Here is a 26453-nt window from a genome sequence, read left to right as displayed (position 1 = left end):
AACACAATAAAGAATATTATAACTATGAGCATCAACATTTTGGAACAAATTCATTTTAGAAAGACTTTTACCGCGAAACAAATCACTTCACTCCACTGTATTTTGTATGAAAAAGAAAACCTCACAGTTTAATGGCCATTACTCGTAGCATTGTGTTAGGTTCTGCGGGGGTGAAAATGGGACGTTCTTGATCGTCCTTGTAGTCGGCGTAGGCGAGGGAGTAGATGCACTGCATCCCCAAGGCCTCCTTCTGGCGGGCGGAGTAGAAGCTCGTGCAGTAGGCCACCATTGCAGGGAATCCCTTGGATCTGCCCACATCCATCAAAGCGGCAGCAAGTCGAGATCCAATTCCTTTGCCCCTCATCGAGGCATCCACACTGGTGACGTTGGAGTAGAGCACTTTCGAGATGCCAAAGCGCTCGAATATATTGGCCTCCCGTTCAACTTTGGACAGAATGACACGAATGCGACCAAAACCGATTTGTCGCGAGGCCTCCGCCTCAATACGATGTTTTTCGATATCCTCGGGGAACTGGGCTTCGGCCAGGACGAATCCCACAAGTCGGCCACCGTTGTCCTCATCGAGGGCCACCAAAGAGGTGCCCTGAGCGATCACCTCAAGATTATTGTCGTCAAACTTTTCATACTTTTCTTTATTTTCACCTCTTTTTTCCTCGTTCTGCCATTGAGATGCTATGCCGCTGAATTGACACAAGGGCTCCGAGGCGAGAAAGTCTTCTTTAAGTAATGCCCTTACATTCTTATAGTCCTCTTTCCTCATAACGCGTAGTATAACATTATCCGTTGTCTTAGAGGCCATTGCGAATCGGTGCGAATTTGCCAGGTGCTTTGTTTGACGATTAAACAGCAACTGAATTCTGTGCAACCCGTTTTGTATAGTATTAAAAGCTGTTTAACACAATAACACAAACAAAAAAAAAATGAAGGGGAAATTTAAATAAAGTTTTATTTCTTATGACAAATTGGGCTATACTACCAAGGCTAAATATACAAATAAAAAACGCTTAAAAATAAAAATGTTTTGCCATTAGTGGCTAGGGTTTATAATTGAATTTGGTAATCTGGTGTTATAAAAGTTTTATTAATGCCTCTCACGCAGCAAAGCAACTGTGATATCTTATCGGTTTGAATAAGAGACCGCTAAGAAGTGAAAAAAAATTATATCTGTGAGTTGCTCTTGTTACTTGGTTGAAAAAAGCAATGGCCTATTTTGCCCAGTAAACTAATTACCTTATTATTTGGCTGACAACACAATTTTTTAGGCTTTCATGATTATGCAAAGTTTGAAAACGTAAACATTCGTATCGCTGATATAAAAAGAGGCCTTAGTTGTTCATTCATGCTGTAGGAACTTTATCTTAATGATACCAGTGGTTGCTATTCAATGAAATATATTCGTACGATAATAAAATAGAATATTTTTTTGTTGTCTATTATCTTTTGAAGGATTATTTTGAAAGTTTATTCCTAATTTTACTCATATTATTATAATTATTAATTTTCTTAGTCAGGGATTTAGGACTAAACTAAATCTTTAACTTCTGTCAATGTGTATCACAACCCAAAAGAATCAGTTGCTATGCTCTTTCATGTTATCAGCCTAAATAAGCTATCATGCATTGTTTAATCAGTTATCAAATCAAGTGCTAACGCCAGTCCACTTAAGAGGCAAAGCTACAAATCAAAATAAGTTTTATCATTACTAATATCTTTGCAGCGCAAAGAAACACATCTACTAGTCTATAACATATATATTTTTTCGATTGACATTACCAGGTAAGTCTTTATAAGCAGGACCGATAAGCCCCTCAGTGAATGGAAAAAAACTTAACAAATGTGTAGTTTTCAGACTATACAATAAATAGTGATAATAGTAATAATAAAAAACACACGAAACAACTTTTTATTTTAAATTGAAATCTTTAATCAAAAGTTCTGAGAATGCGGTCTTTGATATCAGAATGAAGGTCATTAGGTCATACAGTATCTTAAGATGAAATTTTTTTTTAAGCAACTCTTTCACAGTTTAATGGCCATAACTCGTGCCATTATATTGGGTGCTGCTGGCGTAAAAATCGGTCGCCCTTGATCGTCCTTGTAGTCGGCGTAGGTTAGCGAGTGGATACACTGCATTCCCAGGGCCTCCTTCTGGCGGGCGGAGAAGAAACTCGTGCAGTAGGCCACCATTGCGGGGAATCCCTTGGATCTGCCCACATCCATCAAAGTGGCGGCGAGTCGCGACCCAAGTCCTTTGCCCCTCATCGAAGCATCCACACTGGTGATGTGGGAGTAGAGCACTTTCGAGATGCCAAAGCGCTCGAAGAGATTGGCCTCGCGTTCAATTTTAGACAGCAGGACGCAAATTTTACCCCAAAAATGCTTCTCCATGGCCTCCGCCTCAATGCGATGCTTTTCAATGTCCTCGGGGTATTGGGCTCCGGCCAGGACGAAGCCCACAAGTCGGCCATCATTGTTCTCGTCCAGGGCCACCAAACAGGTGCCCTGAGCGATCATCGAAAGGTGATATTCGTCGTTATCCTTCTCGTTCTGCAGGTGAACGGCTTCTCCGCTGGACTGGCACAAGGGTTCCGATGAAAAAAAGTCATCCTTCATAAAGGCTTTCACATTTGCATAGTCCTCCTGCGTCATAATGCGTATGGTGATACCATCCTTAGTATTAGAGGCCATCTTAGCTTGCCCGCTGCTCTTTTGCTGCTAAAATATGAACTAAATTGAAGGGCAACTGTTCTGTGCGTTTATATACCCGTCTTATCATTTTTCTATTCAACACTAGTTAACAAAACATTAAAGTCCAGGGAGAGGAACTGAACTGAAAGTTTACTTAAGGTTTTACCTATAACAGTTTAATGTTTAATTTTTTTTTTCCTAAACAAATAGGTATAAATGGCTGCCACTTAAATATGTTTAAAAGTAAAAAAAAAATTGGTCAATTAGTGTTAATGCAGATAATGACTTATCATTCTTAAGTTATAGAAGTCTTGTCACATCGCAAACCAGGAACCAAAACAATTCTGTTAACAGTTTAAAGTGGCCCCCATCGGTTTGAATTAGTGACTGATAAGAAGTTGATAACAACAATTGTTTCCAATATTTCCCAACATATTTGTGTTTTTCTTTTTCTGATCTTTGTACTTTTTCTTATCAATCTATTTGTACACAAAAATACTTGACCACCGTTAATTTGTTTTGTATAAAGATTCTCTTCTCAATTGCCATTTCTATTGCATTTAAAATTGCTTAAGATTACGGCTTAGAAACATATTTGTGGTTATTTAATTTAAAGGTTTCATTTTCATAAAAATCAATCAAAGTGACGTATATATAATAATTAAAAAGCAGATTGATTTACATTTTAATCGATTTCATAACTCATTAAAAAAAGAAATGTCAAAAATGATATGTAAATACAGCTGCAAAAGTGAAATTTGAGAGGGTACAACCCTGATGTGAGATTAAATCTGACTACAAATATGACCGAACAAAGGCCAAAATGTACGACTATCTATGTCCAGCATTGCGTTAGGTGGCTCAGCGTAGGCGCCGCCTACCGATATGCGTGCGTAGGTGACCAGCTCTACAACAACGGGCTACACAACAACTTGGCCAATTCCGAGACCAGCGAATGGCAGACAGCTAGCACAGCTTTAAATCAACGCGTCCCGACCCGCTGACGTCACTGCAACAACCACAGCCAGGACAACAACAGGGTATAAAGCTATAGTCGACTTGGGGTTACCCACTACTCAGTGTTCTGCTAAAAAATATGCTGCATACCTAAAGGCAACAGAGAGGATTTTTATTTGTAATCAATCAAATATGTGTGTTAACTTTCTTGAAAATGGTTTAACTAGTTTTGATTTTAAATTATATATAAATTATTTATTTAGGTGCCATTGTGTCTAAATTTAACTAGTTAACCCACTTTTTTTTGGCTGTAGATTAAGGGTTTTAATTTTTAAAGTTTCCTAAAGTTTGATTTTCGAAATTAGAGACGTACAAACAAAATGACTATAAAAAACAAAAATTGATTTATATATACTCTTTAGAATCGGTCAAGCTTGTACATTGTTACATTCTATTTCTCAATGGGTACATTACCCATTTTAATCTACGAATAAGAGGTATGAAAATTGTGTGGGCGGCAAAGTGTTCTCCATTAGTCAGGACTCAAACCTCGGTTAGCCGGTTAGAAGGAAAAGCTTTTGATTGAAGAAGCAACAGGAGCAACCAGTTGAAGTTGAACTATATGCCGACATCGTCAACTTCGTGACGATTCGGGGTGGAATTCGGGTTTTACGGCTTTTACGGCTGGCTATAAAACAAGTCGTTGGCCTCGTGGACGTTGCATTCGTTCGGCGCGCTTCGAAGGAATCTCAACTTTACCACCAACACCAATCAACCAACCTTGTAACGGCTAACCGTTTAAACAGTTTCAAAAAACACAGTTTTCAACTTCTTTTCGTGCGATATTGAGTTTCAAGTTCTGTCAGTCATTTAGTCAATTTCTAAAAGCAAAAAGCGTGGCATGCATTTGTGCGCGCTCATTGGCCCAAATTCCCAACATAATTGAAAAACTTTTTAAAGCATTTTTGAATGGAATCTTGAACAGTTTAATCAGTGCTGGCATTCAAAAGAAAATCTTAAAACAAAACAATAAAAAATAAAAGTTTATTTTCGGTTGTATAAGAAAGCGGTGAAGTGAACGCGTGTTAATTTTGAGTACAGGTAAGTTTATAAAAACAATATTTTGGAAATAGAAAAACAGAATGCATATTTCCAATTCTAAAGATTTTTTTTAAAATGAAAAGCATATTAAAAGGTTTTTAACAAAGACATTTTTTAATGTCCTGCTTGATGTTCAGTATTTTAAAAAGCTTATGATACTCTTCTTCCCATTATTTGTTAAATGAATAGCAGAAAAATAGCTCTACGTGCTGACAAAAGTTTAGTCTTTTAGAAAGGGCCAGTAGTCATAAAGTATTCAAAGTGTTTTCCCTTTTTCTACAATCGATGTGCGCTTAATGTCAACACAACACCCCTGGCACCTATATCAAAACGACATCAGCTACTTTGTCAAACAAAACTCATAAAATATCAATAATTGTCAATCAATTTTTTTTCCTTGTCTGTGTTTTTTTGTAGACTGGCCGAAAAACCTTTATTCAACTCTTTAATGCTGAAAAAAAATTAGTGTAAGAAAATATTGCCTAAGCGGCTTTATACCATTTTCTATGATTTGTGGTTAGGTTTTTTAGCCCCATTACTTTACTTATTTTAATGGTTTCGTTGGGGTTTTAAAACCATTTTATAAAAGCAAAGGGAAACACAAAAATCTTTAGTTTAGAGCGAACCCAAGCTAGCCCTTTAAGCTACCTTCGAAATTTTCTGCAAATCATTGCAATGTAAAGTCATTTCTGCAAGCAAATAGATTCCTTTAGCTGCCAAGTAAGCAAAACAGTATCATTATCTTACGCAAAAAGAAACAAACAAACACGGAACGTCAAATAAAGATTGCTGTCACTTGATAGAACCAAATTATAGAATTTGTGGGCGTGCCTCAGCATGGCGTTAACTTTAATGACATATGGCTTACAAAAAGCGGAAACAGAAGTGGAACACGCAGACAAAATTACACGACAGGAGTCAACTAATTTAAACAACATTCAGCTTAGCAGATTGGGCACGCCCTCTTGTAGATGACAATCTGAACAGGGATTTCGAAAAGATGTGGAAATATCCGGCTGTTGACTAATATCATTACAGAAGTGTAATCTGTGACATTTGTGAATATCCGTCTTTAAAGCTGATCAGAGTGGTGTGAAAATAAATGAATAATTATACAGAAATTTATTCAAAGAGACACATGGTTTAATATTGATATTTTCAACGGACATGTAAATATTTAAATTACATTAATGATAAGTTACAATCCGCCTTAATGGATATTGACAATCTGGATTGAGTTTGCAATAATGACAGCCATTTTAAGCCTTATTTATATTTAAAATTAGTTTCATGGCACCAACAATTTAATTTATAATTATAATATTTTGTATGCTTTAATGAAATGTTATTTGATATATGTATGTCATTTATTTAAAATATTTCCACATGTCTTATTTTAATAAACATATTTGTTAAAAATCGATTGTTCGAAACTTTTAAAGCAATTTTTCTTTTTCATTCTTGTTACTGCAATATTTTACATTGGCGCAGTTCAGGACATTTAATATTCAAGAACTAACAACACGAATTGTTCTGAATGTTTGTCATTCATTCAAAATGAGTTCCGAGTGTTTTCCCTTGTTTCAGTTGCCAATAAATGCAATCCCTTTAGAGCGAGATGTTTCTCAGCAACTTTTTAAATTATTCATTTGTTCGTTAGTTATTTAAGATTTTGCACTTTGGCTTGGCAAAAAATAGCGAACGAGTGACGTCAAGAGTTCACACTCTAAGCTATATGCACACACCTTGCAAAGTAAAGTTATTGGAACATTTGTCATTCATTTCCGCCTATCACACACATCCGTTGCCAACATTTGTTGGCCTAGTCAATTTGCATAAATAATGCCAACAGGTGAGGCAGAGCCAGGCTCACCACAATAAAGCAACGGAAATTGCATTAATTAAACTGTTGTGTATACATTTAGAATTAATTTTGACACATTTACCTGGCTAGGGTAATTTAATTGCCTCAAAATTTGATGGCGGCAAACAAATATTTAAAAGCTTGGTTAGTAAGTATGTAAGCAAACATAAATATTTAGGTGAGATGTAAGCCCCGTTTATGATTTAAAAAACCAAATAATCTGTTTTAAAGTAAATACCTTTTTGAATAGTAGCATCAAATATCTTTATTTTGGCATTCCACATTGCATTATGTTTTCATTATAATATTTCCAAAAAATATGGAATTAATACCGAGTTATATTTTTGCCCTGTGTGTGGTAATTTATCCTGACAGAAAGTTTAATTCGAGGAAGATCAAATTTATTCAAATTTAATTGAAACCACATGTTTGCATCAGCAGTATTGCTTTGAGTTGGCAAGTCAACAATGAAATTGTGGCTTGGACCGCGGGTGAAAACTGATTTACAAATGCCAGACAGAAGTGTCGGCCGGAGCAGAAGCCGTCGGCAAATGTTTTTCCTTGGCTTCCGGCCAATGTCAATGCCACAATTTGGGGCACCCACAAGCACGCAACCCCACAAACAGACCGAAACAAACGAAAACAATCAAATGAAGACGTTGACACAATAACATGACCGCAAAGGAAAAAACAGGAGACATTTCCATTGCGTTGGTGGTTAGGTCAAATGAGGGCGGCACCTGTCAAATAATTTATCCTGCCCTGCCAAAAACCTAATTAGCTGCCCCATGCAATTTTCCACCAAATTAAACTGACAGCAAAAAGGCCCCAGGACACAAAACAAAGGCAATGAATAATGAAATTAATACAAGAAGCAGGAATAGTTACACCTTTTATATCCCACTAGATTATGTTATTTAGCCTGTTTTATTTAATTGTGAAGCCCCTGTCCGACAACAAATCCCAACATTGTTTTCGACCAAACCGAAAATGATGAAATATGCACAGATGACAGGTGGCAATCAACAGGTGCCAGCAGTTTACCTTTGAACTCCACCAGCCTCCCTCTAAAACATGCGACAAGGAGGACTCCTTTCAGCCACTCCTGGAAAGGTGTCATAAATTGTAAGCTCTTTATTACATTCTCGACTGGCTCCTGGCTGTCAGGATGTGCCGGCTGGGAAAAGGGTAAACGAATGGGCCAACACGAAAAAAGGGGGGTAAACTTCGGAGTGAATTATTCAACTTGATAGTGTGCAAACATTTGTAATGGATGGCCAAGTCTAGCTAGCTATGTTTCCCTTGGGTTGCTCAATTCTAAGGTACATTTAAGTTTCAATTCTTCCAATTCATCTTTAACTTATTTTAATAAAAACAATCTAACAAAAAAATTTATTATTCTTAGAAGCTAAAGTTTAATACACCGAAATATATTTCAAAAACAATAAATCAAATTGCCAAATCCAATCTTTCTCTTCTGTTATTTAGGATTTACTGTAAAATTATTATTTATATTTTTTTAAAGTTCAATTTTGTAAATTTTTAAATTAAACTGACTTGAAAATGTTATAGGCCAATGTTAAATGGATTTTCTTAATTTAAATAAGGTTTATATCTTTTTAAATACCTAAAAGTTTTTAAAACCATATTCAATTTTATAATTAACACACTTCCTTAGGGCAACTGCGCAAAAAGAGCGAGCTTAACTCTTGTCAACTTCATCACAAATGCCCACAGAACGGAAAAGAAACTTAAATATTTATTTTAAATGTGTGAAAAGAACATAATCCCCTTAAGTCTTATTCAAGGACTACTTCTAATGCACTTTATCAACAGGCAAATCCCGAATAAATAAATCTTGAGCACTCACAAAGCCCAAAAACAAACATCTCAACTATTTATTAACTGCACAATACGCAGCAAATTGGCTTATATCGCCTCCCACTGGCCACGCCCATTCCGGCCAAGCCTGAAATTAACCACTTTGCGACCGAGCCAAGTAATTTGATGTCCTTTGTGTCTCATCCTTCGTTTCCGCCAGATGCCATACAATTTCTTTGCTGGCTCTTCTCTGGTTTTTCCATGCCATTTGAATGTGATAAGCAAATATGGTGGTCGAGAATTGGCTAGAATTTGTGTCGCCTTTTTGGCTTCAAGATTGCTTGTCATATATCAGTGAACTTCTCTTATAAAAATAATCTAGTCGATGAAGTTCTTTATTGGACGACACGTGGTCACGGTCAGGCATGCGATGATTATGATAATTGCTTAGTTGGTAAACTATTTTAATTGCCTGTACGTGGTCTCCTCCAGCATCTGGCCATTAAATCAGTTTGATGAGCCGACAACACGGCTCTCTTCAATCTTGATTGAAGTGTTGCGCCCACGGGAAAACGGGGGCTGACTTCACACGCCCATTTAAAACAACGACCGACACTAATGAGCTGTCGTCAACGTGGCGTATACACAATGTGCAGCCAGCGACAAAATCGAAGAGAGCACAGGCAATATGTTTCTATTTGCTGTTTATGGGCCACAGACTAACCATGATTTATTGGCTGCAGCCTCGCTACTTTTCTGGTGGTCTGGATAGCCATCTGATTCATGGTAACATTCTGCAAATGCAACTCATTGCATTTTATTTTTATATCCCATTTTGACAGCACATATAGGCTCATCCCTTAAGCTATTACACCGAATTTTATGGAAATGAACAAATAAGCCAAAATGTCAAAACAATATTTTAGCGCTTAGAGTGATTGAAAATTCATATTTTCACTTTGCATTGTTGTCTGCACTTAAAGAATAATATTCAATTTTAAATAAAATACAAATAAAAAAAAGTGTTTTAATTAAGAAAACTTTGTCTTGTTTTAAATCTTAAAATTCCTCATTTGCGTTTCATCTAATAATCTTGCTATAAAAAAAGTGGATATAAAGTCAAAAAATAGTTATTTGTGTTAGTTGGGCTTCAAAATTCCAACGATTATATGAACGGTTTATTAAATATAAATGGTATTGCCAAAAATTAACAACAAGTAACTTAAACTAAAACTAAGCGAGTAAAAAGAGTTAGATATGCTTGTACTTTAAATGTCTACTTCATTTTAAATTAGGGAAATCATTTAACTTAATAGGCATTAAAGCATTTTACTTCCCCTTCGCTAATGAGCCGCTCCGAGCATATAATTATTTAATGCTTTGTCAACACAAAAGCCAAACACTTTTGGCCCTTCCTCGGGCTGCAACAAATCCATGAGTAATATACAGCGTTTAAGTTTTTGAGCTTTGCTGCCCTAATTACACGTCACGTGGCAAATGTGACCCAAGGGCAGGTTAGCCGGCTTTTAAAGGCTTGCCAAAGGGAAATGAAAGTCGCGAAAACACGGAACAAAAAGCGCTTCCAAGAACTTTGCCGCCAAAAAAAAGTGTCAACAAGTTGTATGGCCAAAGGTTCAGAGGCACTCAAAAATTAAATTCATTAGCTAATTAATTGCCCAGCTCGTTACGTTTCGAATGAGGAATTAGCAAAGGTCAAAAGTATTTATAAACTGCAAACTCAAATAAGCGTAGGACCCTCATAAATTGTTTTAGACAATTAGACTGCTGTCGGGGGCATTAGACGAGCCAGCCAAACGGATTGGCAAATTAATCATCAGGCTTGGTTTTTTATTCCTCTTAATTATTCAAATTGAAATCATCAAGTTGACATTTGAGTAAGCGCAAAAAATGAATCCAATTAGTCGGGCAAAATGGCGAGAAATCATATTTCCAGCATAAGCTTAAATTGGCCAACTAAACTTTTGTGATTTTAAACAGAAAAAACAATACAATGGAAAATGTAGCAAAAATGTCAAATCAATTAAATTATTATTTAGATAACAGTCAAATATATGTATAAGGCTATGTCAGATTATAATATTTTAAGTGCAATAAGTCGGCATTCCAACTATCGAACTTATTGCAGCAGCGGTTTGGTTTTCCTTTTAGTCGTTGCAATTTTGTCATAAAGCTGTTAAAAATTACAAGTCAATTTCATTAGTGCAACCCATGTTTGGTCGAAAACTACTTTGGCTTATTATGAACTTTTACTTATGTCCTTTTATCCCAATGTCTGTCGTTTGCCAAATAACGAGTTCGCCAAAAGTTTAATTTTGTCCTTTTCCAAGTAGCCTGTAAATTGCCAAAATCAATTTCCACAGAATTGTGAAGAATTTATGACACATTCGGCTTTGGGAACTTAATTATGAGCGAACACTAGAAACGCATAGAGTTATGCAACGGATTTCAGTGCATCGGGTTCAGGGACTCCGGAGAATCACATTCCATTTCCATGCAGTTGCCTTGCCGTACTTCTACAGTAGTGCAACACCTTCGGGGTTGTTGGCCAAGCCAGCCGGACACACCCGTAAATCAATCAGGCGCATCGGTATTTTTCAATATGAATCACAGCGTGTCCAGTTCCCGTCCTACGTTTCCCAATCAGTGGGGAAAAAATAGCATTCCGTATCCACATCAATAGCTTCGAGTGCTTTGAACGAGTTCCAACTGAGATTGATGCATATTCAGGGAGCTTCCCGCTCTGCCCGCCATTAACACCCTGTTTTTCGCAATCCATCATGCGGCGGAAAATTATTAAAAATATATTGAATAAATACCAATCAAATTTTCAACATTGTTGTGCTATGTTTTTTCAATAGATTGCAGAAAGCGTAATCATAGCAATATATTTGTACGTGAAAATGAACACGTGTTAATTCTATTGTTTCAAATCTTTGTCAAGCTATGTATGTACAAAAAAAACAAAAAAAAAACGGGATATACAGGTTTTAGAATTCGTCACTTTTTAATGGAACAGAAAAAAGAACAAGTTAGCCAACTAAAAAGTCTTGGTGTGGCCTAAAATTTAATGGGAGAAAGCGACTTTGTCAAACAAATTGTTTTAATTGTTTACTTTTTCTTAAATGTTAACACTTTAATAGTATAGGGAAAATTATTATAAATATAATTATTTATTTATATTATAAATGGGCTTGATTAATAGCATTTTTTTATTATAATAACCAATTTAAAAACTTTTAAATCCCACACGGACTTAAAGTATATGGCTGCCAAGCTAAATCTGAAAATAGTAGTTGATTAATTCATTTTGATGGCAAAATCACGTGCTTTGCCCCCAAACAGTCAACAAAATTAAGTCGCCACTCGCGACTCGGATATAAAGAGAATGAATCCAGCTAGTAAATAGCGCCCTATCTAATCCAAAATGAGTTATCTGGCTGTGGTTGGTCTGTGCACTGAATTGCCCGATAAAGCGATTATAACGTGTTTAATGTCCTGCTTCGAGGGAGTAATATATATTTGGTAGCGAGCGTTTCTCATATTAAAATGTACTGACGGCATGTAGCTTATATTAGATAGCAATTCGCTTATCGCACTAGTGACGTATGTACTTATCTATCTGGTGCAATCGTCGCCTGCACAAACCCAATTTATTTTCAATTATTTCAAAATATTAGCTCTAAGCGAATTAGCAAGGACCCATGACTTTTGCTTTGTGAAGACGGGAAATGTTTCAATTATTTCCTCATTAATTTTAAAACTTTTGCATATTTTCATTTGTGACTGCATTTGCTTTTGATTCAGTGAAATTTGCTGTTATTTCTTTAGGCGATTCTCCAATTGCAAAGCGCAGAATAACGGACAGCTAATATTTGTATAAAATTTGCGTTTGATTGAATAGCTCATTAGATCTCGAATAAAAGCGTAATGAAGAGTTAAAGGGGAAAGCCCAAAGCAGTTAAGCAAAAAGGTTCAGAAATGCGGTTGAGTAGCTTAGAGCTTATTAAATTTTTTTTCCAAAAGCACTTCGGCATAATGCTTTACTGTAAATATTAGATATTTAAACAGGATAATTTCAATAAAAAACCATGCCCATCTTTGGACATTTCATATCAATCTCTGTGAGTATTGATTGGACGGCTTCAAATATTTTCGCATTTAATTACTTTTCAATTATAATTTCCACGCGAAATATGCTTGTAATTCAATAAAGGTCTTAAATATGCCAACGCGATTTTCAGCTATTTAATCACCAAAAATTCTATGATTTGTTTTCTTTTTATAACTTGAAGGCGTCTGACGTGGGCCCCTTCCCAAAAAAAAAAAATCAACGCTTCGTGTAACACTTGGCACAGTTCTTATTTAAATTTATTTCAAGCTGCGCTGAAAATGGGAAGTAGGTCTAGGAGAAATACATAAATCAGGCCAGGACAGACGAGACCAACTGCCTAACAGGGCCAGCTTCGTGTTCATTCAGACAAAATGCCCCACAAAAAGAGAACGTTATATAAATCAAATAACGAGCCCGGCATAAAGACCGTTCAGACCGTCCAAAAGCATTTCACAGGCACTTAACGAGCTGAGACTGCCAAGTTTAACAAGGAATTAAGCAACGGCCAGGCTCGCAATCGAATAATTATTCTCACTCATATTAATTGCTCAGATGGGCTGGACCCATCGTATGTACTAGCGATAATTATATGGACACCCAGCGTATGCGTAATATATACGAAAGTATTTATATCCGTGCCAGCTTTAAGATGCCCATCGGGGGGTTCAGGGCACTTCCCTGTTTACCCATATGAACTGGTGCGGGTAAGCGATCTCATATCCCTCTGTTTACTTCATGATTGAAAGCAAACAATAAACAAGGACAAGACATATTTATTTACTCTTTATTCGGCGGCAGTATGTATTTCCCTCTTCCGCGATAAGCAATAAGCAATTTCCATCGCCGCCCGCGTGTTTTCCTTGCCATCCATGCACTTGTTGATGGACTCCAGGCGGCGTAGGAATGTTCATTTGAATACTGTAAATATACTTTGGCATTACGCTAAGCCGTCGGCTGTAGACTCGATTTACATTTGCATTAGCCAACGCCTTTGGCGTCGTACACAGACAGCATGACTTGACTTAACCAAGTTTGGAAAATCTATCAGAATATTTATAATAAGCATGTTTATAGATTAGTAATATATTTAAGCTGCTGGGAGTATAGTTACATATTTCAAAAGGTTGTGCTATTAAGGCTGATATTTCTGTACATAATATAATTAATTTGGCTAATTTTGTTCATAGATATTTTATTAAGCCCATTTTTATAAAACCACAAATTTAAAATCCATTTTAACTCGTTTGATTTATATAAAAATTATTAAAAACTGCATTGAAATTTTATTTTAGTCCTTAACTTGGAAGCAAGGGGTAAAATAAAACAGTTTTATTGAGAAACACAATTTTAATACATTCTTGTACTCTTTGAATTACCCTTCCTCTAAAAACAATATATTTCAAGCTTAAAGTGCTTTGAAATAATGTTAAACATTTAATAAAAAATTTTTAAAAGGGCTTTCCGATCTCTGATTTTGCCTGAATGTCAATTCAACGCATTGTCGAACCCAGATCGAAATTCAACACCGAAATTCCAGCCTCAGTGAATGTTCACAGCTTAACAGCCACTTTAGAAAAGCTTAAAAGCCGGAGTGAAATAAATAAAGCCCATTGCACACTTATCCATAAACAAGTGTATGACATGACTATTCACGAATGGCTTTGCGTGTCACATAAAATGGCGTAAAGTGGCCATCAAAAAATTGACAGGACATCGAGAGGACGAGGGGCGAAAAGGAGCCTGGGGAGTTGGCCAACATGCCGCAGGAGAGCGCGGACATTAAAATTGAAAATTGAGAAAAACACACATTCTGCAAACACTGCACCATTTGCAGCTGTATAATAATGTTTTACCATACATTAAATGTCATTTGGAATTTATGTTTTGTGGCATGTGCATAAATACTGTGTAACAGGTCCCACAGAATGAATAAAAGCATTGGGGAATTTTCTCTCGATTTCATCTACAAAGTGCATTTTATTTAATAACCAAAATAAGCATTATGTGCTACTAAATAGCGCAAAAAGTTAATTTGTTATCAATTATTGAATCATTTTAATTGTATGTGGGTAGCTCTGACAATTACCACTATATATGTTTAGTTCAGTTGGCCAATGTTGAATGCAACTAATTAAACACAGCCGTCTCCCAACCGAGACATTCAATTTGGCCAAGGAAATGGTGGCAACAGCGGCCAAAACAGAATTGGTCTATGGTTGTTACCCATACAGCCGCAGCCTTGGAATGGCTTTGTAAATACGTTAGCCAAACCGCAAAATGAGACCGCCGTGGAAAATAGAAGGAGCAGCATACGTATAGACCACAAAACGACCAGCTCTTTAAGTCACACACAATTCCCGGCCACACAACGCAATTCAAAATCGATAAGTCTTTGGCAAGCCTTCGCCTGGCCTCATTGCCTATTTATCAATTCATTTTCGATTGCCACTGGATATAGTCCTGCAATTGATTGACGACCCCTTGCTGCATTCTTTATGAGCTCAAGTGGCGTTTTTCTGCCACAGGATAGTTATCGCGTTTCCCCCAGGTAATTACCGCAAAAGGTTAACGCAATCAGAGGCACTTATGTGTTATTTAGTCAAACAAGGATAAAGGCTGTTTTGGGATAACAAGTACTTTGATTTAATTAGAGGGTCGGTATAATTATTTATAAGAAATTCTAAGTTAAACAGAGATTACCAATTGGCCTTTACATAGTAAATATTAACTGCTTCCTAAGTGTTTTGTGAATTAAAAAAGGTATGGACTACATACTCAAAAAGTTAATTACTAACAAATTTGATCAATTTATTTGCCGGGGAGTATTACAAAAAAAAAAAAATGGTGAAATATTTTATTATTAGCTTTCATGCAAACAAATAGTTTACAACTGAGTTTAGAGAAATTATAATTTAACAGTTACAAATTACAAACACTTTTTTATTTAAAAATGTAATATAAAATGTTAAATTCTTCTTTATCTATATAATTAAATCTTACAACGTTTCCGCACTGTATTTAAAAATACAAGTTAATATATGCCTGTTGAGAAATTGAAGAAATTGAACCGAGTCCGTCAAAGCCGAAAGTGAAGAATTTTTAATCCCTGCTCTTCAAAATGCAGCATGCAACAGCTGCGCCACTTTAAGTTGCCGCATGCATCCCATCTTTCATGGCCCAGTTCTTTTGGCCTTCGACCCTCACCCATTGATGTAGCCTCTTTTTTTTATTTTTGAGTGGGTTCAAAGCCTTTAAACCCAACCAAACGTTGCATAACCATCGGCAAAGCCATTGGGCCAAAATATCTGTCCGAAAATGATTTCCCAGAATAAGTGGCATATGGATTTATGACGGATTGTTTGATAATTGCCTGTCGTTTTGCGACATGCAAATGCATTGCACAATTTCATAATTACAGAAAATGTGTTATTTACACAGAATTGATCCCTTCGAGCATGCAGTTCACATTGTATTGAGTACTCGGAAATTTCAATTATAGTTTCAATGCAGGCGGCTAATAAGCTTCCAATGAACCGTCAATTTGTGCCATAACAAGCATGGTCATCAATTGAGAACAGATTGCTTAAAGGCATAGCTTGTCAGTTCAAGGAAACTCAAATTAAATTTCGCTAGAAGCCTGACCCCTCTAATTAAATCGGTATTAACTCCATTGATCGATAGGTTATTTTGAATTGTATAATGAAATACGCAGAAGTGTTATGAGAACTTATACACTGGATTTTCGGAAGTATACGCCGCCACGTTTTCATCTCCTTGGCAATGCACTCAAGTTCCCTCAAAAGTCGAATGTTTTTTTGGGTCAGCCCCCGCTTTTCGCTTTTCCGATTTTCCGCTTTTCCTTTTTTCCGTGACAGTTTCCGCGTGCTCATTGTGTGCACTCACTCACAACAATTGTCTGTGTGCTGCTCATTTCAAAGTGGGTGGCGTTTAATGGGCATATTAGCACTTGCCGGAGACTCAAGAAGCTCAGGAAGCTGACAAGCGGATTGTACTGCTCGGTGGGAAATCAAAAACTTGGCGAAAGGAGACTAAGAAAAAGCACTGGCGCCCCCAAAAAGATATGGTTACCAGAAGACAAAAGCGAGTGACAGAATCATTAGGAAAACGAAACACACTTCGCTGAAAAGTTTCTTTCCGCACTTTTAAAGTATGCTTTTAGACTTTCATTTTAAAATCACTTCATCATTTTGGCTGGGAGACACCAATACTTGGTTTTAAATCATGTTTTTAAGATTCAACTTCTTAATCATTTTTAACATTTAGCTAACTTTATTCTTTTCATTAAATGTTTTAAAAATAAATAGAAAGTCATATAATTTGACTACATTGTTTTAAAATCCATCGCCTTAAAATTACTCTGCCAATCTATTCTATTTTCTGAGCAATCATTTTGGCAAGTAGTTTTTATTATCTTCCATACATTTTTGAGCTACTACTTGTTAGCAACTTGCAACAAAATCCCAGAACAAGTTCACATAAATATGGCCAACTTTCATCATTCTCTATGGTGATAACCATTCAGGGTGTCACATGCGAAGCTCGACAAGCGCGTGTATAATCTTTCAGCCAGCGTTGTTCATCCATCTATCTTCAGTACCTGTTTTGCCTGTGCTACCTGTGCCAGAATGTCAGGCCAAGACAATTGCCATTGTTCACGTGTTGCGCTTGGAAAAGACACAGGAGGAGATGGGGAGGTCGACCTGGGACATTTTATTATTATGACGAGTGCAAAGCGTGTCAACAAACATGCAACAACGTACACACTTCGTCCGAGCGGTGTTTTTTCAGATCTTTATTAGCTATTTTGCTACAATTTAAAGCTAAAACTATGGGGAAAAGCTATTCAGCCTTTTGTCAATCATCTTTTCCATTTTTCTACGTATCCAATAAAGATTTTTAATCCTGATTTAGTCAATAATATCATATCAAGAACAATTATTTGTGAAATATATATGAAATAAAACAAAACAGTCCTCATAAATAGAGGTTAATGAATCGAGAGCTTATTTACAAAATATTTACCTATTAAAAAACTTATTTTTTAAATATAAATGATGAAGAACGCAAAAGTACTTATAAATATTGGTAAAAGAATTGAAAGCATCTATTAAAATATTACTGTGTTCTTTTTTATAAAATGTATCTTGTTTATCAGGGGTTTTTTGAACGTTATTATTGGTAACACTTTTTTAATTACAATTTATTTAGCGGACAGAATATATAGTAACATATTCGCTTCACAAATTGTATCACTTTTATGGTTTTTTGTACGTTGTTTGTAAACTTTTTTCCCGAAGTTGGCCATTTTTAGCCCCAAAATGTAGGCAACACTTGTGTGCAAATAACACACATTCACACTATCCCAGAGGGGCCCACTCGCACGGCTTGCTTCATAACGGTAATTCATTCGCATCACCAACAGCTGCTGCTATTCGGGGGCGGGAGGCGTGTCAGATCGGGTGCGAAGGGGGAAAGAGGGGGTTGTTTAAGGATGGAAGTGGGTGGGCGGGCGGCAGGTCAGGTCAGGCAAATGTGTCAGCAGTTTTAACTAACTGCATGTGTAATTTTAGCTGCATCCGATGTCCTGTCATCAGTTCAAGTCAACCATGGCGTATGTGCAATTTGTTAGTGATAAGCCAGCTTAGTGGAAGCCAAGCGCTTGCCACTTAATGACCTTGCCACGCCCCCTTCAACTCTTCGGTGCGGAGATAACCACAAGCTTGCAGGAAATTTAATCATAGTTGACACTAATTTATAGGCTTGGCAGCACAAAATACTTGTTGCACACTTTCCGCCAGACGAAATTGAATGGAAATTCAAATCAAAGGGTTGAAATCTTGTTTGCTTTTCATGGCACATTTTAAAGCATATTTTTAGCTTTAACCTTACACATTTATCCGAAACGAAAAAACGACCTGGAGTGGGTATATCGAATTTTAACGACTTTAAAGCACGTTTAAATGAGCAGATATTGACCAGGTGTAGCAGGATACAACGAAGGATGAAAAAGAAGAAGTAGAAGAACAAGAGCAGGTGCTGAGGCAACATTTTGACTAATTGACCTACGGCCACCGGATGATGGCAGTGATAATCCAGCCCGAGTGCGAGTAGTTCCATGCGGACGTACGAACCCCAAGGCAACCTATTAATAAAGCCAGAGAATTTCTCACGCTTAATTAAGCTATCGATTTGTGGCTGAAAAAAATCAAAGAAGAAATAAACGAATTGAAGTTCGCCGGCGATTTGAAAGCGAAAACTGGAAGACAAATTGTGGCGAGTGCGAGCAAATGGGAATCAATCGATAGTGATTTTGTAAGTTAGCAGGAAACTTTTTCGCATGCAACCTAATCACTGTGACTGTGTAACAGGGAAGACTTAAAAGAACTTTAAAGAACATAAATAGAAACGCTGTAAAGGAAAATGTAAATCCACAAAAATAGCTTGCTTATCGGTTTTTCAAGTTTTTGTTTTTAAGTTGTGTAACTTTACATTTTGTAATTTAAATAGAGTTATAGACTCATGTATAGAAGCTTAAACTTTAAAACTTAAAAATTACCAAATGCATCGGTAAATTACAATAGTTTTCAGTTCTCTTATGAATTTTTTTAAGCAGATAAAGTAAAAATCTAACCAGCTTTAAATGAATTCAACTAAAACAAATTCCATTTAAGTATTTTACCTTCGTAATCAGTTACCAAACCAAATGCACTAGTACACCTAATGTGTACACAAAGAAGAGTTCCAAACCAAAGTAGCCAATCGTTTGAACCGAATGTGTCGATTGGGCTAACACAAATGCATTTTCACTCTTGTCTAGACACTTGTCGTGGCTTGGGTGTACAAAACACATATGACAGACCCGCCTCCTTTATTCAACCACTTCTGATATCAATGGAAATGGGAAATAGAAATTGTGAGCCGAACCGAACTGTCCGTCCTGCTGTTATCCCACCTGTCAAAGGAGCCCCTTTTGCAAACCACTGGCCAACTTGACCCTCGATGAAAGCAAACAAATACGTAAAGTAATGACCCGATTAGTGAACCGTAGTGCGGATGCCAATGACATTAGCCATTCAGCGATGCTAAGTTTAGATACTTTTGTCTGTGACAAAACTTTCAACTATGCATGAGAGCGGAATGGCGATCGCTTGCATGGATATGAGCTTATGTAAATGGCAATGAAACCCATCCAGGTAACTGAACCCCTTTACGTAATTCCAGGACGACCTGGCATGCACTTCTTCAAATGCAAAAGCTTATACAATTTATGGGTCTCAGCCAAATACAATTCCATTCACACAGCTCAAGTTGAGTGCTCCTTGCAATTTGTTAATGAAATGCCTTTGAATGCTTACCCGTCGTTTACTTTGGCTGTGGCCCTCCAGACTACAGACTTATTAATTACATATATTGGTTGCGGAGCAAGTGCCCCCATCGATCAAAACGCTACAAAATTAATTTAATGAACAGCAGCGCATTTGCGGTGCGAGTTTCTTTTGGCTCAGGTGGCGAAATTGGTCTGAAATAAATGTTTGGAATTGAAGATGCCAACTGTTGTGAGCATTTAATGTGTCTAATCTAAGAGCCCTTCACAGCACTCTGAAGTCCTCGAATAAATTGCTCAAGCTGAGATGTGTGATTAATTTGACCAATGAGACAAAAGCCTTGTGAACTTTGTAAAAGGACACAATTGACTTGTCACTATTGGGTTTAAGTAAACTTATAAGTAATTGTTTAAATTTGGAAAGTTTTAAAAATATAAAAAAAAAATATTTGTTTCTAAAAATTTTAAAGTTGCAATAAAATAAAATTGTACCAACAAAAAACTTACTCACTCCCAGTTTTATTCTTAAGTTACCTACTTATTATTTATGTATTTAAAAAAAAAAAAAAAACTTTAAGTACTTGCCCTTTAAAAATCAAGAAGAATTCGCGTTTCAAAAAATTTATACAGTTTTTGGTTGGATTTTTTAAAATAACTAGGGTGAGTTTCTTTCTGATATTAAACTGCATTTGGATTAGAAAATGAAATTGAATCACACTCTAAGCAAATGAGCTGAAGCCAACACGTTTAGAACTTAAAACCTTTGATACACCCAAGCAACAGATGGTCAGATATCTTTGTTCTTTCTCCAACTGCAAATGAAACCAAGTTGAAGTGGTAGAACAACTGCAACTGCAACTGCAAACAAGCTCTTACCGAACTGGCTACTGACAAACAACAGTCTCGGCTTTCAGTTTGCAATGGGAGCCTGAACAGAAGACCAAAAGTGCCCTACTATCGAGGGCTTAGTGTGAAATTTGCCTAAGTGAGGGGTAAGATGAAGAAAAATAGTTGTTGCAAGCGGCATAAGCCCGAGCCATTCACCTCTTAAGTCCGACTGCATGCCACATTACGGTTTACAATTCAACCAACTGACGCTACCCAATCGGCCACCCATCATCCCAGTTTTCAGTTTTCAGTTCCAAGTCCCCATTTTCCCATTTCCCCTTTTTCCACCATCCCATTTTCCGACCATCTAGAATGGTTGACTGGATGGGCGCCTCCATTGGGGGTAGACATTCGAGTGGCTCCAAATCCCCAGCAATTTGTCGCAACAACTCGCATTACATTACAAAACGATGTGCAAATAGAAGCGGCTACGAGATCGGCAAACTAAAGGGATTTGCCATAATGGTTGCCCCAAAGTATCCTTGGGGTTTTTGGTCTGGGTTTTGCTTTTTGCTTTTCTCTACTTTGCTACTTGGTCGCCTTGCCACAGGCTCTCTGTATTTAATAACCCGACGAATTGGGCCGCCAGAAAAGGGGGCAAAAAGTGTCGGAATCCGGCTTAGTTTGGCTTTAGTTAGTTGTCCCCGCTTCCATATTTAGCGGAGCATTAAGTTTCATATTGTAATTGCAGTTGTTTCCTGTCCTTTGAGTCCTTTTATTGCTATTGTTTAAATTGTGTGTTTGTTAGTTAGACAATTGCTGTCTTTGTGATTGCATTTTAATTAACGACCGGAATAGTTTAATCAAAAGTTGGGCAATTCCGGTGTATGGTCGTTTTATAAATTGAGTTTCCTTATTGGATTTTTTATTTCAAAGCGTGCTCTCAAAATAATGAATTGGCGGAAACTAAAATCCAATTTATGTACTTAAATGAAATATTTGTTGTTTATTTGAAATAATGATTTCACAATATGCGCTACAATTTATGAATTTTAATAAAATATTTAAAGCTTAAGTCTACTTTAAAAACTGCCTTAAAAAATAGTTTACGATATCGTATATCGTATAATGCAGTATGCTGATATACTAAAAAGTCAAAGCGTAAAGCAATGGACATTACGCATCTGATTTTTTATGGTTTCAGCATGTGACCTCCTTGGTGGGTCGTCAAGGCCATTTCCTTGGCCCAGCAACAAACTTAAAGTCGAGCGAAATCGTGGCCTTTTGACAATTCGCCACATAAATTGATTAGCCCGAAATGTAAGGGTACAATAAAATGGCTGCTAAGCTGCACATTAGCATCATTACAGGACAAAAACAGCAAATCTTGGGGCAAAGCAAAAAAAATGGTAGACACCTCGTGGCTCTTTTGGGACTCATAAGTGGTGAACAAAACAAAAAACCAAGTACAGACCGTATGTTTGTCAACATAAAAAACACATTTGTGTCTGGGAAATGCTGAAATTGTGTATATTTCGTGCAGCATGCGATTCTTTCGTTTTTTGGTTTGAGCACGTGCCTGACGACATAACACCATATTTTTGGTCGGGACACTTGGGAGCTGTTCCATTTCCGCTAAACGGACTCTTTGGCCGGGAAAAATGCAAGGATTCTCATTTATAAATCACAAATTTGAATTAAAGGTTGAGCAGGCGAACGGAAACGGAAATCATCCGCTGGCGTCAGCTGTTTTCCTCGACGACGTCTTCAATTGTGTCGCCCCTCAGCTGAATTATTTATGATTGTCGTCCGGATGTGAAATGAATTGAAAGAGTTCATGCTAATTAGCCGGGCCAACGGCAAGTTGGGTGTGCGAACTGAACAACAATTTTAATTGCATTCCCCAAGTCTGGCCGCCACTACAAAAAGTCAATTATGAAAAGCGTCTGAGTGTTTTAGCGAGTAAACGATTTTCAGATTCAAACTTATTCCGCCCCTTGACTTTTCAGGGGCAAAGGTCACGTGAAGAGTTCGTTCGTGACAACTGTTGAAAATATTTATTTGCTGCATAACAATGTCAGGGTAGGATTATAATTATACAAATTTAGTAGGATCTTATTTGTTAAATTTACCTTTAATTTATCTTATGATATAGGTTAAATAACATTTCTTTTAACAAAAAAGCTTAGTGATTTAAATTTATATGAAACTGCTTGCTTCGAAATGCTGACCAGCACTTTCGTTGGCTGGTTCTTGACCAAAAGTTTTCTCTGCTTTGGAAATCCTCGGGGCAATGATAAACAAAGTTTTGATTTGCTGCCGTTTTGTTGCTTTGCTCATGCAAATTGTTGGCGACACTTAATTTTGTTTGCAAATACTTGTGCATATTTTTAGGACTGACGGACAACCAGTTGACAAAACAATAAAAAAGCCTAAAGTTCAAAATTGTTGAACAAGTTTAACCGTCGGAAAAAAGGGTCTCAAATGAAGAGGTTTTTCAGAATTTAAATAAATATAAATCTAAATCGTTTTTCCGAAATGGAAGAATATTTTGCAACAAAAAAAACTTATACATAAAACTCACAAGTATTTAGTTTAAAACTGAAAGCGCCTTGATTAATTGTATTTTCGTCACCGATTTGCCGCAACTCACGCATTATCCCCACGGATATTCCCCCGACAAGTCACACCATAATTTGCCTTATCGTTTTCCAGCAGAGTCCTTTTTTTAGCGCGGGCTTTCAGTGCGGAGTTATTTAATTAATTAACACAAACTGTCGCTTGTTTCACGCTTCAACGTGCAAACGATGTTAATGGGCTTTCAATTATGCTGAGGGAACCCCCGCCCCCCAAACGGTATGCAAGAGCCACGCAAACTACGAAATAACAGTGGTCTTTGGCTGTCGAGGATGTTGCCCGATGGGATGGAAGGATCACACTGTGTGCCCAAGGATGTCCTCGCCTGCCAGTCAGCAGGGCAAGAAATAAAAACAACTTTTCACAAGCTGTCACAGGGATTTTGTCCATTTGATTGCGTGTGTAATTACAGTGGCACGCCCACTTGTCCTTCTAGCCAGTTCAATTTCAAGTTTTTGTCCAGCCCCATAAAGGAAAAAGGTCAAAGGCAAGTCGGGTACAAAAATGTAGGAAGGAAAGATGGAAGGAAGAAAGGTACCGGCATTAAACTGGTCGGACAAAGTGATTTGGAGCCTCACATCGAATCGGAATTGAAACAGCGAATTTGGACATTGACAAGACGAGTCCTTGAACAGCACCAGCATTGACTTCAAAAGGACGCCACGTTTTCTGTAATGACTTCTCTCAAGCGTTGGACCAGAGTAAAACTGTTTTGACAAGCATTAAATATTTAACTATTTAAAAGTATTTAAATTGTTTTGAATTATTAGAAAGTTCTAACTTATAATAGTAAAAAAACAATAAAGGAAGTCACATTAATAATTATACGATTTAAAAGTAAATACTGTTATAAACACAATTGATTTTCAATTGCAACTGTAGCTAAGGCTTTTCAAGTTCATAAGTAATTAAATTGTATTAAAAAGGAATTCGTTTCTTAAAGAGCCTATTTCGTTAAATATTGAATTGTTGACACAGTCAAACGTTTTCCCCACACTCCTTTTAATATTTCATAACACCTAATTGCCTAAATTAGGCAAATCATTCTACCACAAAAGCCTTTTTTGGCCAACAGTTCTGTGAATCCTGTTTGTCTCTTACAAGAAAGTGCTTAAAAATTTATGAAAGCTCAACTCTCATTAGCAAAGTCTGAAAATTTAAGCCACTAAGCTGATGCTCAAAACAAGACCACAGAAAAAAAAACCAACACTTGACTTGAGTCGCGCATTAGACTCGCAAGCCGCTTACACAATAATGAAAGCCTACTGTTCGGGGCATTCATTTGTAATTAGAGCATAAATTTCAATTTCACGCTTGCCACCACCAATGAGCAGCGAACAGTTTTCCGGGGAAAAGTCGAAAAACCCTCGAACCACCGCCCTTTTGTTAGGCAACATTTAACATTTAATACTGGGAGCGGAGCACGTGCCCCGACATTATGTTAATGCCAAATGAACAAACAACAGAAGTGGGCGGCGGAAAACAAGAAAAGGGGGCAGGGCAGCTGGATGCTGCTTTATCTACGCTTTTCAATAAGTTGTCAACGGCGATTTATGATCATATTTTATGGCAAGCTAACAGCAAAAATAATGTGCTGATGGCCGATACTAGCAGGTGCAACAAATTATAGATGCGAATTCTGGTACTATCTGCAATAAACAGGGCCCTTTAAATTTTAAACTGGTATAACCGATTAATAACTGTAATTGACATTGTAACATAAATAACAATGTGCGACTACAAATGTATACCCATTACAAATTGTTGGCCTAGTCAAATAATTAACACGTGCATTCTTGATGCCAAAATAGGCCTTTTGACTCGTTCTTGTTTTTGCTTTTTAAAAATGTACTATCATTTGTTACGCCTTTAAAGTTAATACAAATTATAATTTGTTTTAGGAATTATTATAACAAAATATACTAATAAATGCAAGCATATTTGCTAACTTTGCTATTATTCATTGCTTCTAATATATTTTAGTGGACTCAACTTAAAATCAAAGTCTTCAGTGACATTTAGTAGTTTCGGCTTAAATGCTATTTATATCAACATTCCAGAAGTCTTAGTTTACGGTCTATCCTAAAAAAACAAAAAAAATTAAGTGATTTGGTGATATATTCAACCCCATTCATATCCTAAGTGAATATTTTTGCCCACTAGTTCAAGAAACCACTCACTTACCAATTCTTGTTTTTATTCGTCTGCGGCTTAGACAGACAAGTGAGTAGAGTGTTTATAAATAAAGACATCATTGCCATTATGGCCATCATCAGCCAATATTATTAGTTCTTCTTTTGCTGCGTGCCACGAAGCCAACTGGCTGAGCCTTGGCAACACGGTCAGACTGGCAGTGGCAAATGCCCCTCGAGGGGCACATTTCACTGCCACTATTGGCACACTGGCTGCACTTTGTGGTGGTCCCAAGGCCTTGGGTCATTCGGCCCACCTGACGAGTGGGTGGCTGCAGTGGAAACTTTGGGATTAATAGCAACTTAACTTTGATTATGATGGATGGCCAGGAAAGATGAAACACCAACGTTTTCTAATAATATCTTCAAGTGCGAACTTGATTGTGTCTGGAAATACATAATGGTGAATAATGACAGCATTGTAATTATTATAAGAAACAAGTTGATTTAGGTTACCTATATTGTTCTTGTTTGCATTTAGTCATACGATTTTAATTCCATTTTATTTAAACAACTTCTCATACTCTAACCGTTTAATATTTTTAAAAACTAATTTTTTTTTTTTGGGGGAATTCTTAGATTTATTTAGTATTAAATAAATTATAATATAATATTAAGTGTTGAGTTTAATATTTGCAAATTCTTATAACAGACTACTACATAAAAGCTATTATTTAATGTAAGTTTAAATGCTAAATTGATTGTACAACAAAAGGTTGTACAACCCTTAAATACAAATCAATATTCTGTTATTACACTTCTTTTTAAAAAATCTTGGTTGCAACTCCTGTTTAAAACTTTTCAACTTTCAATGCGGCCAAATCAGTTGTAAAATCTTTGAAAGTAGCTGAACAGATATCCGCTAAA

At 36.7% G+C, this 26453-nt stretch overlaps 3 protein-coding genes across 4 annotated transcripts in view; 1 reads left to right on the top strand and 2 right to left on the bottom strand.

The window, feature by feature from the left end:
• Positions 1-851, bottom strand: LOC108138709 (dopamine N-acetyltransferase-like). The gene has a single exon (XM_017261059.2). The coding sequence runs from the start codon at positions 818-820 to the stop codon at positions 122-124; it is 699 nt and encodes a 232-aa protein (XP_017116548.1). The 5' UTR covers positions 821-851; the 3' UTR covers positions 1-121.
• Positions 852-1921: 1070 nt separating this feature from the next.
• On the bottom strand, positions 1922-2763 carry LOC108139014 (dopamine N-acetyltransferase). Its single transcript, XM_017261617.1, has one exon. It carries the CDS (start codon positions 2707-2709, stop codon positions 2041-2043), a length of 669 nt encoding a protein of 222 aa, XP_017117106.1. The 5' UTR covers positions 2710-2763; the 3' UTR covers positions 1922-2040.
• A 1638-nt stretch (positions 2764-4401) lies between these two features.
• LOC108139013 (short neuropeptide F) overlaps positions 4402-26453 on the top strand; it is a 31351-nt gene continuing 9299 nt past the window's right edge. For both annotated transcript variants that reach the window (XM_017261616.2, XM_017261615.2), the window contains exon 1: positions 4402-4767. The gene's annotated coding sequence lies outside the window, so the exon portion shown is untranslated. The remainder of the gene's footprint in view (positions 4768-26453) is intronic.

This window comes from Drosophila elegans, unplaced genomic scaffold (genome assembly GCF_018152505.1).
Source record: "Drosophila elegans isolate 14027-0461.03 unplaced genomic scaffold, ASM1815250v1 contig_814, whole genome shotgun sequence".
Taxonomy (NCBI): Eukaryota; Metazoa; Arthropoda; class Insecta; order Diptera; family Drosophilidae; genus Drosophila; species Drosophila elegans.
The sequence above is the reverse complement of the archived record's forward strand: the minus strand, read 5'-3'. Positions and strand labels throughout refer to the sequence as shown.

What these genes read in the sequence shown, in the direction of transcription:
- LOC108138709 (XM_017261059.2), bottom strand. Translation starts at nt 820, where the DNA reads ATGGCCTCTAAGACAACGGATAATGTTATACTACGCGTTATGAGGAAA.
- LOC108139014 (XM_017261617.1), bottom strand. Translation starts at nt 2,709, where the DNA reads ATGGCCTCTAATACTAAGGATGGTATCACCATACGCATTATGACGCAG.